The 20,221-nt window shown below is 39.0% G+C and overlaps 1 protein-coding gene across 5 annotated transcripts; it reads left to right on the top strand.

Annotated features, from left to right (window-relative positions):
- The first annotated feature begins 2,381 nt into the window (after positions 1-2,381).
- LOC105060516 (BTB/POZ domain-containing protein At5g47800) lies at positions 2,382-20,016 on the top strand. 5 transcript variants are annotated; one of them, XM_029260568.2, is made up of 8 exons: positions 2,382-2,529; positions 2,610-2,842; positions 2,996-3,080; positions 16,341-16,482; positions 16,748-16,817; positions 17,322-17,726; positions 17,973-18,710; positions 19,320-20,016. In XM_029260568.2, exons 4-8 carry the CDS (start codon positions 16,424-16,426, stop codon positions 19,749-19,751), a joined length of 1,704 nt encoding a protein of 567 aa, XP_029116401.1. In that variant the 5' UTR covers positions 2,382-2,529; positions 2,610-2,842; positions 2,996-3,080; positions 16,341-16,423; the 3' UTR covers positions 19,752-20,016. The 5 variants fall into 5 exon arrangements, with proteins under 5 accessions (XP_029116401.1, XP_073103162.1, XP_073103158.1 ...); XM_073247048.1 differs by lacking the exons at positions 2,382-2,529; positions 2,610-2,842; positions 2,996-3,080 and adding exons at positions 14,481-14,906; positions 15,018-15,141 and having other exon boundaries at positions 19,320-20,015; XM_073247061.1 differs by lacking the exons at positions 16,341-16,482; positions 16,748-16,817 and having other exon boundaries at positions 2,384-2,529; positions 19,320-20,010.
- The last annotated feature ends 205 nt before the right edge of the window (positions 20,017-20,221 follow it).

The following is a 20,221-nucleotide window of genomic DNA, read 5'->3' as shown; positions in this document are numbered from 1 at the left end:
TGTTCTACCAGAGTACCTACATGTTGTTGTACCAGAGTCTCATTAACTTGTTACGCAGTTGTAACCAAAGACCATCTCCTATTATAAACAGACACCACCTCCACAATTGGAAGGTGTGTCATGTAGTTGCATCTGCTCATGCACTCACTTTAAATTCTGGCAATCGAGCAATAAACTACAGTTTGGCATGTGGAATGTGAAACCATCTAGGGTCCTAATGGATACTCAGGACTAACTTCTATATGTGCTTGGCCAAATTACCTTAGTTAAAGACCAATTAATGGTTCTTGATCACCTAACAGCACTATTTGTTTTTGACATGGACCAGACCAATCAGATATATCTGGTATATGGCATTGTAAAATGTATAATGGACACATATAAGGTTGTCAAGTAAGGAGTTATGGAACAATATATATATATATATATTTTTTTGGTAAAGATGGATCATTTATACAAGTCTTGTATGAATACATCCACAAAGATCACAGAACAAAATGTCCTTAAGATATCCTAGGTTGACTTCACATCAATCCAAAATATATCCCCAAAGTGCTATAAAATGAACGCAGCCACCCAGCCCGCTGTGGCATTGGCATTCGCCTCCTGGAAGATGTGCCTGATAACTAGGGATGTATGCCCAATCAAAAAAGCTGCCATATCCCTAAGAAAGGGGTGAGCGATGCCCCTGGAACATCATGGTTTAGGTCTTTCTTAGGACAAAACCCTGAAGGCAATTACATTCATATGATGACAATTACAGCGAAAGCATTAGCTCGCGTTATGACTCAAAATTCCATAAGTGAAAAATTGTCACTGAGGGAAACATATATGGCTGGTCGAATAGCTACACAATTATCTTCTCTGAATGTATGGACAAGATCATATCCTGTTCACATCAAAGCATACATGGGTCCTGCTCAGCTGTATATCAAAGAAAAATACATGAGAAGGAGAGCAACGATCATGCCGTCCAAACTTTTATAGCTAACTTACCAAGTTTCAGTTCCATTGCTCTCCCTACATTTTCTACTTCTGCTAGTGAAAGCTTCTGCAGACGCACCAACAGTACTAACATTAACACAAAAGCATTACAAATTAGTTCAGATGGCATCTATAATTGAAGTTTCCATAGATTTCGTTGTTAATAGATTTTGTTGAATTATATCCCCCAATCAAATTCGTTCACTGTATGTCCACAGCAGAAACAATAAAAGGATAAGAGTTGGATTCATTGTGACAAAGACCAAAGGTTGACCTTTTATTAAAGTAGACACATGAAAGCGAGGAATCTTCTCTAGAAAAATAAGCTCCATTAAGACTTTTTCGGAATCAGACAGAGGGGCAAAGTCGTCGTTCATAGGATCATACCAAACTTTAGCAAGACTAACAGAGCATTTGAATACTAAATTCAAATGATCAATCTACCGTCAGATATGGTTGTCATGCTTTAGATCCAATGATAAGATTTAGGAAGCATAAACATCGCCATGAAAAAATTGTAATTCTCACCATCTAGTTTGAATTGGGAAGGAACCCATGGGATCATGTGTCCCTGATGGAAAGAGATTTAGTATCAAATTTATCACCAAAAAGGCTGGACACCACCTTATAATTGGAGATATAGTAGCACCGGTCTCATTCTTATAGGATTTCAGTTGTAATATCAACATCGCGGAAAAGAAGAAAAAAAAGGGAGAAAAATCAGAATTGAGGTGTTAACAATCCGTTACAAATTATAGCAAACACTGCTTGCTACATCAATATCAGTTGTTACTAATCTAAAGAGGAAGCAGAAAAAAAACTCTTAACTCGATCAAACGCATTCTTAGCCCTTTGAGTGGCCATAGGATGTTCTATTCCATTACAAATTATTCAATTACAAAGCCTGTGATGATAAAAGGCCATGAGATCACCAGATACATAAGCAATTTTACCATGAAAGAGCTAGTTGGCATAGTCGAAGCCACATCTTTGAACTAATGCCCACAAGTGGACATTAGTTGTGATGGGGAAGCAATTAGAGGAAGACAGCAAGGTAGGCGCTGGTGGGTCGTCCTACTCGGAGACACGGTGAGATCGGCTCGTACGGGCTTCCAGACAACCTCGACCAAAAGAATCGACGCTATCATCCCTGTCGAGTGGACTTGAGATCCATTTGGCCTGCCATCGTGATGCCAATGTGCGACGAATGAGCGGTGCAGGAGGAGTCACACGCCCGACAGCGATATCAGGATCCAGAGGGGGATGGGACATAGAATATACCAAGTTAGTGGGGTGGGAGGGGACAATGATGGGAGTCCACAGTGGACCTTTCTCCCTCCTTCCCCACTCTTTATGGAGTAGCTCCCACTGTGAGGCTTCAATCATAGAGCACCTACAGAAGGCCCCTTTGGCCTTTCAATGAGCTCATGATACTCGGATGAATGATCCAATGGTATATTACTGTGTCATGTAAGCACGACAAAAATCTGCCCAAGTAGTCCAGTAACTATTGTTTCTTACTCTTGGTAAAATCAACCCCACAAGGTGCTCCTTTTTCCCCCATTTCTTTTTCCCTTTTTCTTCTTTCTTTCAATGAACTTATGGTGTTGCTTTTTGGATCGCAGATGCTATATCACCCATGTTGACCATGGCAACAACTGAGCCCTACCTACTAGGTTTTATAGCCACCCATTTAACTGATAGAGCACAACTCTCTCTCTCTCTCTCTCTCCCCCTCGCTCGCTCGCTCGCTCACTCATCTGAAATGAAGGGAATCTGTATGAGAATATCTTGGGATTGAAGGAAATCTCTCCTTTGGCATCACTCCTTAGCCTGCTTATTACTATCTATACTTCAGGTGGGCTATGCATGTATGACAGGAAAAGTTCTCTACATGTCATCTCCCTCCCTCCCACCACACCCCCCCATCCCTTCCTCCCTCCCTCCCTCTCTCTCTCTCTCTCTCTCTCCCTCCCCAATATCTTATATTTACAGCTTATCTCAATTGAAGGAACTGATCCAAGGAAAGGTTGGGACTGAAGGGATCCCGAGGAGCAACTCACCTCGACAACCATCGTATGTCTCCTGTACTTTAGGTAAGCTTCCGTTGAAATCTAAAAAATCTCTCTCTCATGCACGCTCGCTCCCACACACAGCAACTTTTTCTTTTCCTTCCAAACTCGTTTCAGTTACTTTGACAGTTCTCGACAGTACCATTTTTTTCCTCTCTCCTTTTTATCTGTGCATAATTTATGTTATATTATGCCTCATGCATGTTTTTCTTTTTAATTTGTTGTCATCGCTGCTGCTGCTGCTGGCCACAGGGCAGCGGCAATGGTGGTGTTGTTGGGATTAATTGGAATTAAGGCTATGAAATTATTGGCTGTTATTTACCATATGACAAATTTTCTGGCAGTCCAATAGCAGCCCTGCCATCCATGAGATAGATGCGCTTGTCGTACCATGCATAAGGACCACATAATCTTTCTTTCCTTCGCTTATCACTCAACCTGCTCACATATTGGTGTTTCCAAACTCAGATGTACCAACTTTATTTTGCTGAGCATCTGCCTGTTGGAAATCATAAGAAATTTTCTTATGTCCCATTTCTCTATGAGGGACATCAGATATGAGTCTCTGCAAGCAAATAGCACGGTATTAGTAGCTATTTGTATAGATTTTGAGTCCATCAGCGGACATACCATCTTTCAGTGGACCAGTCAATTGGTTTCCTTTGAGCTAAGCGGACCGGTGAATCCCAGGTATATATCTTCTTCGGTGCAGATGAAGATATGAGATGGTCAGTGTGATAACAATATGTGCTCGTCTTCCAGATATGGATTCATTAGGTGGGTGATCTAGCTAGATAGAGGAAAGTGGATTCTTCTTACTATTTCTTGAGTTTTCAATTTTTGATTTCCAATTATCCAGTCTTAATTTTAAAATTACATTCATTTCTCATGAAAATCTCTCGCACGAAAATTTGTGTAGACAGGACAAAGTTGAGGATACTCTAGATCTTAAGTTTTAACAGCCGCATTTTTTGACAGATCGTGAACATTTTTTCGCTCGTTGTCTCCCCCATTTTTAAAAGTCAAAGTTGTAATGTCTATATTCTTGATCAGCAACACCAACTTTTATGAAGCAAGCATGCGCTGGAGCAAAATGGTCAAACCACGTTTTTCATCCCAAATCTTTGAACTTGAAAATAACTCGCAAATCTTTTTCTTTAGAAAAAAAACGCAATAAATTTCGCTAGGGTACTCCTTTATATTTCTTAATAAAAAATTAGACGACATCTAAACCGTCCAATAGAATACGGTATTTATGCTAAATCGGTTAGCAGCATGTTAGCTATATGTTACCAACCTCTCCACTTTTTACTTTTGAAAAAAGGACATTTTATTTATTTTTTTCTTCTGACATGGTTAAACCAAGTCGGAGGAAAGTTGGCTCGGCTCTTCCTAACCTTTTTTTTTTTATTATTTTTCAAAAAAAATTAAATATTTTTTAATATTTTTTTCAAATCCGAATTATTTTTTAGAAGCTTGAATGGTGGACAGTGGTGATGACAGCAGTGGCAATAATAGTAGCAAAAAAGAAAGAGAAAAGAGAGTGGAGCCATAGAGGAAGAGGAAGCGGCGTAAATAGAGGCGGTAAGGATAATCTCATTTTGGAACTCATATTTCTCGTGTAGGGAACCTAAATCTATAAGTTGACAGCAATCTTTCAGCCGAAGGGGAGGGTGCTATGGAAGATAGAGCCGAACCCCTCTAAGTTGAGCTTGTGAAAGGGAGAGAAAGATGTGGTGGCATGATCAAGCTGGGAATAGGAGAATCGGCGGAGAGAGCTCATCGAAGGGAGGTTCGAATTGGCGGAGAGGTGGAGCTGGCGCCACTATTTTCAATTCTAACAAGCTTCTCAAGTTTAAAAATTTACTGCACCACCCACGCATATAATGGGCTACAAATTGATTACCAGTAGATAAATTAAAGCCATTCACATTAGATTGGATGGCGACGATTTCACAATGATGAAAAGGACTGACATGCCCTTGGAGTACTGTAGAAAAACCCAAAAGCAACTCAAAAATCAGGCAGCTCAAATTGCCGGTTCAATGAACCAAGTTGGTTCCAGCTCATGTTAGCATGGTCGCATTTGCTGAAAGGCCATTTAATCCTGGAAGGGGCACTATTTTGCATGAGGAGAAGGAGGACCCAAAGGTGAGAATGTGATGATGGGATCCTCGTTGGATGAGAGCTGGGCTATGTACTATTCCATCCCAAAGGAGCACAGTAGCAAGTGGCATGGGGACTGCTCTTTCTAAACCACACCACTGGCATCTAAATCAAGCTTTGAAGGGAAAACTTTTCCATCCTTCCTCTTTATCTCTGGGCTGAATCATTTGACACGAGCTCGTATGATGATGGGCCCCTTTCTTTTCATATTTTCATCTTTTGTAGTTGGGAGTTGGGTAAATGATGGGCTTTCTCAGGACAGATTTGCTTCAAGGTCCCATCTGGTTTTTTATATTGCCTTTGCCCATTCGTCCCAGTCGTCCTTCAGAAAGGATATGCAGAGCTCTAACAACGGCATACATATATGGGACCCCAAAACTCCTTAAAATCCTTATCTTTAGATTTTGTCTGCTAAAAAGGGTCTCACACAATAAGGTTAAAACAAGGCAGGCTCTGTCACTCATGTAGCCAACATGATGTGTGATGGTAAGTTGTCTGGGCCACAATTCCAGTCACAGCTCAGCGAAGGTTGGGTGGTGGGTCCAATCATCTTTTTCTTTTTATTTTTTTGATAAAACGTCCAATTATCTGCCAAGGGGTGACCTGACATCACGGATGGTTGGGTGCTGAGTCCAAATCCAAATACTCGATATCTCGAATATTGTCGCAAGCAACTAGAATTATTGAAGTATAACCATGAGGGCCCATGCTATATTTATTCTGATATTTAATATATATTAAATATATTTTAAATATTTATATAAGATCAAAAAATTGAAATAATATTTTTTAATTAATTTTATTAGACTAGATTTTTAGTTGTAACAAATAGTATCAAAGAAGATCTGACTCATAATCTATATATAAACTAAGGGATGCTGCAATATGTGCCTATTGAGTTGACCACTTATGGATTGCAGTATTTATGATTAGATTTGAATGAATTTGGATCCTTAATCGTCAAGATTTAAAAGAAAAAACTATGTGAAGAATATATTTAGTCCCATATCGATTACACATTAAATAGATCTGGGGTATTTATATTGAGCCAACGAACCTAAATAATGTCAATCTTTTTGGATGAGGTGTGGCCATTACTTTGTGGCTTTTGTGTTGAAACAGAGGAAGGCCTAACACCAGAATGTACAAAAATAACTATGGGAAGGGTTTGGATATAAACCCGAGTATAAGAAGAATTTCTAGGATGGTGCAATTACTTTTCTTTATTTTTATCATCAATCTAGTTTTACCGGCCCACTAATAATAAAAAAAAAAAAGTTGATAGTTCTTAGATTAAAAGTTTTAGAGTTTTATGTTAGAATTGGAATTTTATGCCAAAATATACAAAGGCAATGCTTTGAAGACAAAGTCATCCCTCTTTTTGTGTATGTGTGTGTATATATAGGAATAGACTTGGGTAAAATCGATCGAATTTGGATTTAAATCTGATCAAATCAAAATTAGATAATGGGAGTCCTACATCGATGATCCAAACTATTGGATATGATTTACTATCTCAAAACTACTTATACACAGAAAATTATATGATTTGAAGACTCCTAGCCTATTCATCAAGTACTCAAAAAATATATCTAATTCAATTTTATTTAGACTATCCAATTTTTGACTACTTGATGTATGAACTAGAGGTCTCCAAATCATAAGATTCTTCGTATGCAAATAATTTTGAGGTAATAGATCACATTCAGTAGTTTAGATCATAGATGTGGGATTTCTATTATAGAGTTTTGATCTGACCGGATCTGAGTCCAAATCCGATCGATATGATTATAGCCTGACTATATATATATATATATATATAGAAAGAGAGAGAGAGAGGTAGACTAGGCTCCACTCGATCGGATTTCAGTTCTCATCCGGTCGGATCCTCCTTCGTTAGATCGGTGCGTATCTCAGAGCTTTTTTTATAAGCTAACGGAGGAGTTCGGAGGACGTTAGCTGAGCTGGCGTATTAAAAAAAAATAACATTCAATGGAAGGCGATGCGACCGTCATCATCTTCTCCACCACCGTCTTCCGATAACCCCCCCACCTGCCTCCTCTCTTCTTCTCTCTCTCACCTCCACCCACGATCATCGTCTTTCGGTAACCCCCATCCATGCACCTCCTCTCTTCTCCTCTCTCCCCCCATCCACGGCTGTCGTCTTCCTCTCTTCTTCTCTCTCTCTCGTAGTCACCATCTCATCTCCTCCCAAGCCGAGTTCCCCACCACGTGGTCACCATCTTCTCTCCTCCCAAACCCCTTACCGGCCATTAGTGAGTATTTTGTATGAATTCTTAACAGTATTTCTCTTGCCCGTTAGCTGATCTGGTGTATTAAAAAAATAAAAAAGAGAGACACGATGCCACCAAACCCTTATACTGAAGACACCTTCATGGTTGACGAAGGCACTTTTATTCACCGCCTTTATTCACCATGAAGGTGCCTTCATCGACGCCTTCACGGGATCAGATCCAGATGCCACGGATCACTCAGATCACCAGCAACCATCGTTCTTTCTCCCAATTCCTAATTTCCAACCTCCGCGGAGCAATCTAACCCCAGAATCCATTGACTCACCGTTGAAATTAAGGAGACGGATGGTTTAAAAGTTAAGTGATCCTAGATCGATCTATGATAAACAATAAGAGAGGATGATAAATATTAAATCCTGTGAAAATAAATACAAACTATCGGAATATAAACACAAACTCTAAATAATAAACAGAAACTATGAATAATAAATATAAATAGACTGTGAATAAACACAAACTCTATACGGACAATCAAAAACTGCGAATAATAAACGCAAGCTCTGGGTCGATAAACAGAAATATCCCATGAACTCGAGGTTCAAAAGTTGAATGATCCTAGGTCCACTCACGATAAACAAATGATAAACAACAAGAGAGAAAGATAAACATTAAGTGTTGCAAAAATAAACATGAACTATCAAAAAATAAACATAAACTTCGAATAATAAACACAAACTCTGTGCAGATAAATATAAACTTCTCAGGATAAATACAACCTCGGGGTTCAAAAATTGAGTGATCCAATGGTTCACTTAGGATAAAATATAAGAGAGATGATAAACACTAAGTCCTACTCAAATAAATATAAATTATCAAAAAATAAATATAAATTTTAAATAATAAATAAAAACTGTGAATAATAAACATAAACTCCGATTGGGCTCTGATTGAAGTTTTGTATTTATTATTTAGAGTTTGTGTTTATTATTTGAAGTTTGTGCTTATCCTTCGATAGTTTATATTTATTTTCACAGTACTTAGTGTTTATCCTCTTGTTGTTTTATTTCTATAGTACTTAGTGTTTATCCTCTCTTGTTTGTCATGGTGGACTCTAAGACCACTCGACGAGTTTATATTTATCCTAATTTATCGATATAGAGTTTATATTTATTATTCATAATTTTTATTTATTATTCAAAGTTTATATTTATTATTCATAATTTTTATTTATTATTCATAGTTTATATTTATTATTTGAAGTTTGTATTTTTTATTCGTAGTTTCTGTTTATTATTTAAAATTTATATTTATCTTTCGATAGTTTGTGTTTATTTGGAATAGGACTTAGTGTTTATCATCCACTCTCTTTGTGTTTTATCCTGGATGAACCATTGGATCATTCAACTTTTGAACTTTGACTTTGTGTTTATCTTAAAAAAAATTTATTTATCGATATGGAGTTTGCATTTATTATTCACAGCTTTTATTTATTTATACAAAGGTCCAAATTATGATCCGATCTGAAGAGCTCGTATTGTAACCCTATTAAAATTTTTTGTGAGATCTGTGGTGGTAGCGGAGGGCACATGCCAATAGGCCCGGGCCCAAAGCCCATTACTGACCTCATTAGGAGGTGCGGGGGGCAACACCTCCTATGGTATGGATCAGTATAAATATTATATTTATCTTGAAAAGTTTTGATTTATCGGTACTTTATTATTCGCAGTTTCTATTCATTGGTTCGGAGTCGTCTATTGTTATGAAGAAGTTTTTTTGCCCACAAACTGCTGTCATCTATTGTTATCTCTTTACCATGATGGATTTCAGACAGCTTTCAGAGCTGTGCATGGGTGATCTAAAGTGGATTGGATTCGCATAAAGAAAGATTATCCTTCTTTTATATGAAAAATATAACTTTTATCTACCTTCATGAAAGCACCTTCAGAAGGCTGAAGGCACCTTTAGCCTTTCTGAAGATTTTTTTTTCTCCATAGAATAGAGGACCTGCATCCTCTTCTTCTTCCATTCATGGAATAGGAGTTAATAAATCAATAAAATTTAAACCTAAAATTAAAAAAATTATCGAAAAAATCTAAAATGAAGGCGCCTACATGCTCCATGTAGGCCTACATGCTCCATGTAAGTGTCTTCATTTCAGGTTCTTTCGACAATCTCTATGATTTTAGGTTCCGTGAATGAAAGAGGAAGAAGAGGATGCGGGTCAGAGAAAAAAATCTTTAGAAAGGCACCTTTATGTATGATTGTAAGTACTTACATCTTGATTATAGGCGCCTACAATCATGCATGAAGTGCTTTTCTGAAAATTTTTTTCTTCAATTTTAGGTTTAAATTTTATTAATTTATTAATCTCTATTCTGTAAATGAAGGAGGAAGAATAGGATGTGGGTCGGAGAAAAAAATATTTAGGTGCCTTCATGCATGATTGTAGGCATCTACATCTTGATTGTAGGCGCCTACATCTTGACCGACATCTTGATTGTAGGTGCCTATAATCAAGATGTAGGTGTCTACAATCATCCTCTTCTTTCTCCTTCTTCATTTACAAAATAAAAATTAATAAATCAATAAAATTTAAACCTAAAATCGGTGAAAAAAAATCTTCAGAAATTGCAGGCGCCTTCATGCATAATTGTAGGCGCCTATATCTTGATTGTAGGTGCCTAAAATCAAGATGTAGGCACCTACAATCATGCATGAAAGGCGCCCTTCTTGAAGATTTTTTTTTCTGATTTTAGATTTAAATTTTGTTGATTTATTAACCATGTTTCATGAATGAAGAAGGAGGAAGAAGAGGATGCCGATTGGAGAAAAAAATCTTCAGGAAGGTACCTTCATACATGATTGTAGGCACCTACATTTTGGTTGTTGGTGCCTACAATCAAGATGTAGACAAATACCTTTTCGAAGATTTTTTTCTCCATGGAATAGAGGACCCACGTCCTCTTCTTCCTCCTTCATTCACGGAACAGGGGTTAATAAACCAACAAAATTTAAATCTAAAATTAGATAGATTATCGAAGGAATCTGAAATGAATGTGCCTACATGCTCCATGTAGGCATCTTCATACTTCTTCCTTTCAGGTTCCTCCATCTCATTCAATTTTTTCGACTTATTTTTTTTTAAACAATACCTGAATGATTCGTCGGTCTTTCATTTTATTCCATTTTAAAATACAAACATCATCAACAAATGAATTAAAAGAAATGAAATATTATATAGTTTAAATGTATATATCATCAAATTAAAAATAATTTAAAATTTCACACAAATATTATATAGTTTGAATGTATATACCGTCAAATTAAAAATAATTTAAAATTTTTAGACGAGCAAAGCATTGCAACGACGGCGCACCAAGCACCATATAGAATAAAAACAACAAACAAAATAGATGACACTAGAAAGCTCCTTCTAATATTCACTATATCCCACGCTGATATACTAATATTGCAGCTTCCGAAATCCGATGATCAAGAAATTTTTAAGCACAAGTGACTCACGATCAAGTCGGCAAGGGTAGTTTCAAATCTTTGCTGAAAGTTCTGCCAGAAGATCTATGTCTGGTGTCAAGTCCTACATGTTCAGATGAAAATATAAGAAAAATAAATCACAAAACCTTGCTGAAAACCCGATAGAAAGAAGACAAAAAAAAATAAAAGCTTAATCGTAATGTATCAGAAGAAGCAGAATGTAGGGACACCTAAAATTTTTTTTATAATTCATATAATATCATGTACCATCAATGCCAATTGTATGAGTCTGATACGCTTTGAGGAAAATTCAAAATTTTCAGTATTAGAACATATTTTCATAGACCTCCCAGGTCAATAAGAAGCTTGCAAGATGGCTCCACCTCTCAAATGACGAGCGATGGCCTCTGTCGAGAAGCTGAGTGCCGCCGTCCATGAAGATATTGCTCCACCCCATCATCGCATGATGGAGAGAGAGAAAGAAGCTTATAAAAGGAGCGGCGTCCTGCCCCTATTAAGTCATGGGACGTCCCTTGACTGCTCCCTATTAAGTCACGGAGCGCTCTTTAACTGCTCCTGTTAAGTCGCGGGTGCTTTCCTTTTCGAAGACATCAAATATATAGTGAATTCATGAGACCAGAAGTGCAGGCATTAAAAATACAGACTCTATGTCGATAAACAAAAATTTTTCAAGATAAACACAAACTCGTGGTTTAAAAAATTTTTGTTTATTATACACAGTTTATATTTATTATTCAAAATTTATGTTTATTATGAAAAAATTTATGTTTATCCTGGGTCCGTTTGTATTTATTATTTAGAGTTTATGTTTATTCTGAGATGGTTTGTATGGACTTAGTGTTTATCCTATCCCTTTGTGTTTATCCAGCGTGGACCTTTGGATCATTCAACCTTTTGATCTCGAGTTTGTATTTATTTCAGATAATTTGTGTTTATCATCTCAGAGTTTATATTTATTCTGCAAGATTTATGTTTATTCTAATAAAATTTGTACTTATTATTTAGAGTTTGTGTTTATTATTCAAAGTTCCTGTTTATTATTCTGGAGTACTTGGTGTTTATCCTACTCACGGTTGTGTTTATCCTATCCAGAGTTATTTACAGTTTATATTTATCCTATCAATATAAACACAAACAATGAGAAACAATAATAAGAAACAATGAGAATATAAATTTTAGAATATAATTCATACAAAATATTCACTAATGGCCGGTGGGGGGTTTGGAAGAAGAGGAGATGGCGGCCATGAGGTGGGAAGCTCGGTATGGGAGGAAATGAGATGGCTACTATGGGAGAGAGAAGAAGAGAGAAGGCACGGATGGGGGGTTATCAGAAGACGGTGATTGTGGGTGGGGGGAGAGAAAAAAAAAGAGGAGGCATGGGTGGGGGGTTATCGAAAGACAGCGGCCATGGGTGAGTGGGGAAAGAGAAGAAGAGAGGAGGTGGGTGGGGGGTTTACCGAAAGACGGCAGCAGAGGAGATGATGATGGTCGCATGCGCTGGTCTTACATCGCGTCGTGTCTCATTAAATGCTGTTTTTTTTTTTTAACACGTTAGCTCAGCTAACGCCCTCCGAACTCCTTTGTTAGCTTATAAAAAAAAAACTTTGAGATGTGCATCGATTCAATAGAAGGAAATCCGACTAGATAGAAGCTGGGATCTGATCGAGCGGAGCCTAGTCTATCTCTCTCTCTCTCTCTCTATATATATATATATATATATATATATATATATATAAAGAGAGAGAGAGAGAGAGAGAAATCAATATCTAGTTTTTTTTTATTTAAGGGAGGTAAAATCACTTGGAATTTATCAAAGAGATGAAGTTGCCTTTATCATCATCCAAACTCTTGTAAAACCTAGCAAATCTTCCTGATGGTAGAGTAAAGACCAATCATTAAAAAGACCACCCTTGTATTCAGTAGTTGCAGCAGAGGACTTCTTCTTTATGAAAATCATGGAGTTCTGCTTCTCCTAGTATACCCATTAGTTCATTGCGATTAGTATGAAGAAAGCTGATTGCAAATCCTTAGTGATTTATTCCATTCTCCAAGTAGAATAGAGATCCAAAAACTTGTCGGTATGTTGTTGAACTTGATAGAGCATATTCCATATCGCATGGAAAATGGGCCTTTGACAATAATATGGTCAACTGATTTAGTAGAATCATTACAAGAGACACAAACCTCCAAGGTTCTTCCTTCAATTCTTGTTGGGATTATCTGCAGAAGTCAGTTTGGAGGTATCCCTCTAAAGGCATCGATGGCATCAAAAGCAATCCATATATCAATTTGGCCACCTAACAATGGACGAATAATATTCGGTGATACCTAATCAAGCTTGGATTCTTCGAGCCTAACCACACGACACCGAAGGAAATTAGAAAAATTCTTTCTGCATCGCAGGCGGTGTAGAAAATCTAATATGGTATGCATCGTCTTATCTGATTGATCCACGTAGCCATCCCTTTCCAACGCACATTTAATACCTGTAGTTCTGCTTTTTTGTTTAAAATTTTGAATGACAAAAATGTCTCTACTCTTTTGAAAAAATTATGACATCATATGACATATTATGATATTCTGCATCAAATTATGACTTCCTGCACACAAAATATATTAATATAGTCCGAAAAATTATGACATTCTGCTTCAAATTATGATTTCCTGCATGTAGGATATCATAATATGGGAGAAGTATTTTTGTCCAATTACTTTCCAATGCGCATTTAATGCCTATAGTTTCATTTTTTCGTTTGAAAATTTTGAATAACGAAAATATCCTTATTCTTTGAAAAAAATTATGACATCTCGTGACATATTATGACATCCTGTATTAAATTATGATTTTCTACATGTAGGATGTTATAATATGGATATAAAATATCATAATTTTTTTCAAAAAATAGGAATATTTTCATCATTCAAAATTTCAAACGAAAAAAATAAAACTGCGGACATTAAATGACGTTGAATAACAGTGGCTACGTGGACCAATCGAATAAGATTATATGCTCTACGTTGGATTTTCTGCACCGCTCGCGGTGCACAAAGAATTTCTCAGGGAACTATCGTATTACTCATTACTCACCACTCCCTTTGATAGGATCCCAAAGGCGAGAAAAATTCAACAAAACTCTAAGATAATTAAGCAGAAACTGTATCACCAGAGAGACATATAAGAACAATTCCAGATGGTAGCATTCAGCTATCATTGTTAACAAGCTGATGCATAATATTCTTATTTATTATTATTTTTTCCTTAACCTAGCACTAGATAGAGGAAATGGGCCATGATACAATATTGAAGGTAAGTTTCAACCACCTACAAAAAGGAAGGTGGGCTAAAAGCACCGAACAAACATTCCTTCCATCAAAGAGATAGACCATCAAACGTGCTAGAGAAGAGATAGGTCATTAAATGACAAAGACAGATAGGAATCCCACCAACCATCAACATATCGGTTCTAGATAAACAGATGATATAAAGCATTGACTAAGTTAGAAAAGAAACAAAGCATCAGGCAACTAACATCCTAGCTAAAGAACACGGAGACTAGATGGCTTCCATAGGCCAAGGAGTTGCGCCACACAATCAGCAACCATGATGGAGATGAGTCTACAACACCGACTACGAGCATTCCACTAAGTTGGCAGGCGAGATAGAAAGCAAGGGCGGAATGTCTTCATCCATTGCGTCACCTTGATCCACTATTCCTTATTGTGGAATGGCGGACATCACTTCTTTACCGAGAAGAGGGAAGAGATGAGTGAGGATGCATCCTGCTTTACCGCTAGCTGGGGTTTGATTTTTGACTCCTTCAGCTGTCGCCGCGACCACCATGGTAGTGGAGGGGACGGTCATACAACTTTCACCAAAGTGCAGGTGGGAAGGAGACGTGTTTGGTATCTGAAGGTGTTCAAAATCTCTTTTTCTATCGAATTCTCCAATCTCTCTAAGCCTATTAGCTTCTCAGATGAAAGCCCTTGCCTCTCTGCTCCTGATGCGAGGTTTGATCTCTTGAAGGGAAAAAGATTAGGCCCAATAGCTATAGAGGGGAAGTGGGACACTCAGAACTTGCGCAGCAAACATTGATGAACGGAAATACATGAACGAGGAGAGGTGATTTGCGTGGTACACATGGTGCAAGGTATAATTTCTCCTCGATCTAGCCCTACTGTCGAAGAACAGGCACCAACTCGGTGTTCTTGTAGGTAGTTGTAACCATATCGGCCGTAAGGACTTGGTGACGTAGTCTGTGAGCTCTTCCACCATCCCGGATGGACCAAGATGTGAAGTTTGTATCACACCTTTGAACTACGCTCCGATCACCTCCCTTCTGGAAGGTGATCAAGAAATGGTTAGGTCCATGGTATGTTCCAAACATATACCTATACATAAATTTCTAAAGATCTGGCAAGCTGAGAGCTTGAGATGTGAATCTCTGGCTACTCCTATACATAGAGCTTCATTAAAGAAGGCTCTGGCTTCGATCTCCATCGGAAGAAAAGCATAAGCTCTAGCGGCTCTCTTCCTAACCTCCACTTTTTCTTTATGTAGAGGCTGGGATGAAGCTCTAGTAGTGTCCCACCTCTCTACAATCAAACAAGCCCTTTCCTACGAGTGTCCTGATAATGACCAACTTCCCCTTACCCTGTTTTTTAAGAAATGTCTTTGCCACCAAGTAACAGGAGGAGAGAAGCCCGGCCAAAGAGTAGATGAGGGGTAGGAACAATGAGTAAATGCTTATTACGGTTTATAAGTCGCCTTTGAGGTCCGGGACTGGAGATTCTTTTAGGGTAAATGAAAGCAGGATGGGCGTTGGCTTGGTATGAGGAACAAGATGGAAAGGAGAGGTTTGGGGTTTGACCAAGGACATCACCATAGGACAGAAGTCGTTGGGAGGAGTCAAGTGGTCAGAGTAGTTAGAGCCAGGTACAAGGCAGCAACTCGAGTCGTCACATCAGAACGGCATTAGCTCCTGTCAGAATAGCTGAACTCCCTATTTCCACATCCCGCCAGACCTCTCCAACCTCCTCTTCCTCTTCCCCTCTCCATTCCCCACAGAGCGAACTCGAATAGGATCACTTAGCCGGAGATTGGAGTCATTGCTGATCGGACGCCGGTCCGAGAGGCGGGGACTTCCTTAATTTTTGACACGCTGAATGGGCGAACAAAGGGTCCGATTACCTTTTTGCGCCAGTATTAGGAGATTGTCCTTGCAGTCATGCACATATTATTTCAGAATGGTAGAATGATCAATACCTTTTTAACCCATATCTCTGTCTCTATATTGCAACAACGGATATGAAGAACTAACATGTCAAATAATCATGTCTTGATGTCCAGGTTTAATGACAACCAAGGAAGATAAGGTCCGTTAGTGATAGTAGGAATTCTCATGTTCTTAGAAGGAAAGATAAGTGGTAAAGATGAAGTACATGAAACTTGGAACAAAGCCAGACATTTTCTACACAGAAGAAGCTGTGAGGTATGTGGTGCTTCATTACCGATGAGATTAATTTATAAGCAGATAAATTTACAGGATAAGCGTTCGAGGGTTACTGGTAACTGTAGGAATGAATTAGTTGTTCTTATTTAAGCAGTAATAAATTAAATTAATAGGCTGAAAGAATATAGCTTCTTTTTAGAAATCTTTAATTGCAAGCTAGTTGATTAGGAATATCCATACACTATGCAGAGGATTGCATTTATATATACAATTGTTTAAAAAAAAATCTACACTTGCCATGCAGATCAGTGTTGTCGGATGTACCAACTGACATTATCATACATGTTAACAGCACGAAATACCTATTGCATAAGGTACCTCTCTCTCTCTCTCTCTCTCTTCTCACACACACATCATATCATTGTTTCAATTTGTTTGAGACACGACACATGAGCACCATTTCCACTCCAGGATCAAGGCCATAGCTCGACCGATCGACAAGGGTATTTGAACTTCAATTTTTGGGGACTTTTGAACTTGGAGACAAGAAAACTAATGACAGAAAAAAGAAAAGTCTAGATTTTTATGTTTTTTTCTGAAATAAAAAAGGGATGTTCCAACTGGTTGTAAGGCGTCTCCACTTTTCAAACTTAATAGGACGACCATCATCAACATTTAAATATCAGCTTTAAGCCCTTACGGTGAATAATGAATCGCTAGGACTGCAGACGGTTTTAATGTTTGTTTCCTGCTATCTTGCCTAATCTAGCATACAACTCAAGTACAAGACCCATTGATGCGCATTATAACTAGATTAGCAACGTCATTATGTTTCAATTACTTCAAAGCTTTTGATTTCAGGGTCTTTTGAACTGTAGTTTCCGCTTCTCCTGAAGTGTGGCCTCCTGCAACGCCTTTGCTCCGACGCCGATGACGATTCCGACCAACCGATCCCCATAGCTCTTCACGATGTCCCAGGAGGGGAAGAAGCATTTGAGCTATGCGCAAAGTTCTGTTATGGAATCACCATCAATCTTAGCGCTCACAACTTCGCGCAGGCAATCTCTGCAGCCAGGTTCCTACGGATGACTGAGTCGGTTGCCAAGGGAAATGTCATCGTGAAGCTCGAGTCGTTCTTCGACTCATGGATCCTCCAGGGCTGGAAGGACCCAATCGTAACACTCCAGTCTGTAGGGAAGCTGTCAGGTTGGTTAGACAATCCTAGGATTGTGCAACCATGCATGGATGCCATTATTGAAAAAATCCTTGCAGAACCATCAAAGGTTTGGTTACTTTCATAGTTCAGATTGTTTCGTTTTTCATCCATGCATGGTTCGCTATTAGTAACTTAGCTTTGCAGGAGGGCAGAAAGATGAATGGTAGAATGAGGTGCATCACATGTTATCTAGAGTTAGCAGTCTTCTATGTGACCCCACAAGACTTAACCAGCAGCCTGGTTGATACCTTTCAAAGATCACAATGTACTACTACGTACATGTAATTGAATTGGTCATATATTTCTTGTCCAGGTTACATGGTCCTACACATACACCAGGCCAGGCTACAGCAAGAAGGATCGCCATTCTGTCCCCAAGGACTGGTGGACTGAGGATGTTTCCGAGCTCGAGCTCGACCTCTTCCGTTCGATAATCTCCACCGTCCGGGTGACCAAGAAGCTACCTCCAGCACTCATCGGAGAAGCTCTCCATGTCTATGCATGCAAGCACCTCCCAGATCCAATGGAGACCCAAGGCCTGCTAGCTCAAAGCTCCACGGCCCGAACCGAAGAAACCCTTGCCAAGGGCAAGCGTGTGCTGGAGTCCATTGTCAGCATGATTCCAAGCGAACGAGGCTCGGTCTCTGGCAGGTTCTTGTTAAGGCTGCTCAAAATTGCTAACCACGTCGGGGCTTCGTCATCCACCAAAGCCGAGCTAGTTAGGCGATCAGGCCGGCAATTGGATGAAGCAATGCCAGGCGATTTGCTCATTCCACTGCCTTCGAACCCACAGGAATATGATGTTGGTATAGTCGAAGCAGTATTAGAGAATTTCCTGATTCAACTTCGGCGGCCCATACCTCCAGAGGAGAATGGGAGGATGCTTGGGTCGATGGCGAGGGTGGCAACGATCTTCGACTCCTACTTGCAAGTCATTGCACAAGATACTGATTTTCCAGTGTCAAAATTCTGCGATCTTGCAGAATTCTTACCAGAAATGGCACGACAAGAGCATGACGGACTCTATCGAGCCATCGACACTTACCTCAAGGTAACATTAATACTTTCAGCACTAGTTATTTGGATTGCATGTGAAAATAGCTTTCCATACGACTTCCAGGGGACTAGGGTGCATCTTTCACACAAAAGAACGATTCACCTTACTTCATGCAAAACCACCATTGGATCACCCATCGCACAGATCTCAAAGCACTTCAAACTCCGTCATTCATCCATATGCAATGACCTAAAAGAGAGCAGCTGATGATCCAACAGTGGATTGGCACAAAGAAAGGTGAATCCTTTTATGCAAAGGTGAATCCATCCCGACTTGCAGAAGTTGAATCTGAGATCTAGGTATTTGGCACGAGGGAATCAGAACATTGAGAAGCCAATATAATTATCAGCCAAAAAGAAGAAGAAGAAGAAGAAGAAGCCAATATAATTAAACAAAAAGCACAACAAAAAAAAGTGTAGATACTTCTACCCCAACTTTCTAGAGATCACACACACTGAGTGGTTTTCCAACCAGCTATTTTCTGAAAGTAGGAGTTGGATATGAAAATTTAGCAACTCGAATTATTTCATTTACTCATACTCTCAAGTGTTTGGAACTTGGATGTTGTTTCTAGTGTCTTTAAATCTAAATTGATCTCTTCAGGAGCACCCAGACTTGAGCAAGGCAGAAAGAAAGAGGCTCTGCCAGATGATTAACTGCCAAAAGCTGTCCCCTGCAGCACGCTCGCATGCAATAGGAAACGATCGCCTGCCATTGCGCACGATAGTGCAACTCCTGTTTGTAGAACAGGAGAGGGCAGGTGGAGCCGGCAGCAACCACGGGGTTCCTCCCGTTCGATCATCAAATGAGGTCTCAGCTGCAAGGGTGACTCAGGATGATGGTAGAAGGCCGAGACAGGGGTCGGATGAAGGGCTTCAACACAGAGGAGAGCCAGTACAAGGTAGAAGGGTCAAGAGTGTAGAGATGCGGAGGATGGGGAGATCGACATCAGAGTCTAGAATGACCAGGAAGGAGAAGGAGAGAGCAGTGGAGAAAGGGGAAGGATCTGGGAGCAAGATCAGGCTCAACCAATAAAGCTGAAGAAGGGATGAAAAATATGATGATGATACCAGTATCACATCCCCACTCGACCTGGCATTGCAACAAAAAGGGGCGGAAAAGATAAACATGGGGAGGGGGATCAAGTTTGTTAATACTTGAAAAGATCTCCATGATTTTTTTTTTTTTTTTTTTTTTTTTTTAACTTTTTGAATTCTTTTTGGATCTAGAGACCATGGAGAATTTGTTTGGAAGGTAAATTTTGTAATTATTTGACCGAGCAGCAGATGATAGATCATTTAACCTTGAAATGTCAATATGTCATGCATGATACAGAAGGGATATTTGTCCAAGGACCCGTCCAGGATTATCATAGAGGATCTCCAAGAAAAGCTGCCACAGAAAATTAGCAAATAAAACCGAAAGAATCCACATGCAACAGATCAAGTTACCTGCAGGCATCGGAGCTGTAAAGAGGTTGGATTAAGGTGGGATCCATGTCATAT

The sequence above is a fragment of the Elaeis guineensis genome, chromosome 1, assembly GCF_000442705.2.
Source record: "Elaeis guineensis isolate ETL-2024a chromosome 1, EG11, whole genome shotgun sequence".
NCBI lineage: Eukaryota > Viridiplantae > Streptophyta > Magnoliopsida > Arecales > Arecaceae > Elaeis > Elaeis guineensis.
The sequence above is the reverse complement of the archived record's forward strand: the minus strand, read 5'-3'. Positions and strand labels throughout refer to the sequence as shown.

What these genes read in the sequence shown, in the direction of transcription:
- LOC105060516 (XM_029260568.2), top strand. Translation starts at nt 16,424, where the DNA reads ATGAAGTACATGAAACTTGGAACAAAGCCAGACATTTTCTACACAGAA. An exon ending in TACACAGAAGAAGCTGTGAG is followed by an intron (nt 16,483 to 16,747) that starts GTATGTGGTGCT and finishes CTTGCCATGCAG; the next exon opens with ATCAGTGTTGTCGGATGTAC. An exon ending in CCATCGACACTTACCTCAAG is followed by an intron (nt 18,711 to 19,319) that starts GTAACATTAATA and finishes TGATCTCTTCAG; the next exon opens with GAGCACCCAGACTTGAGCAA.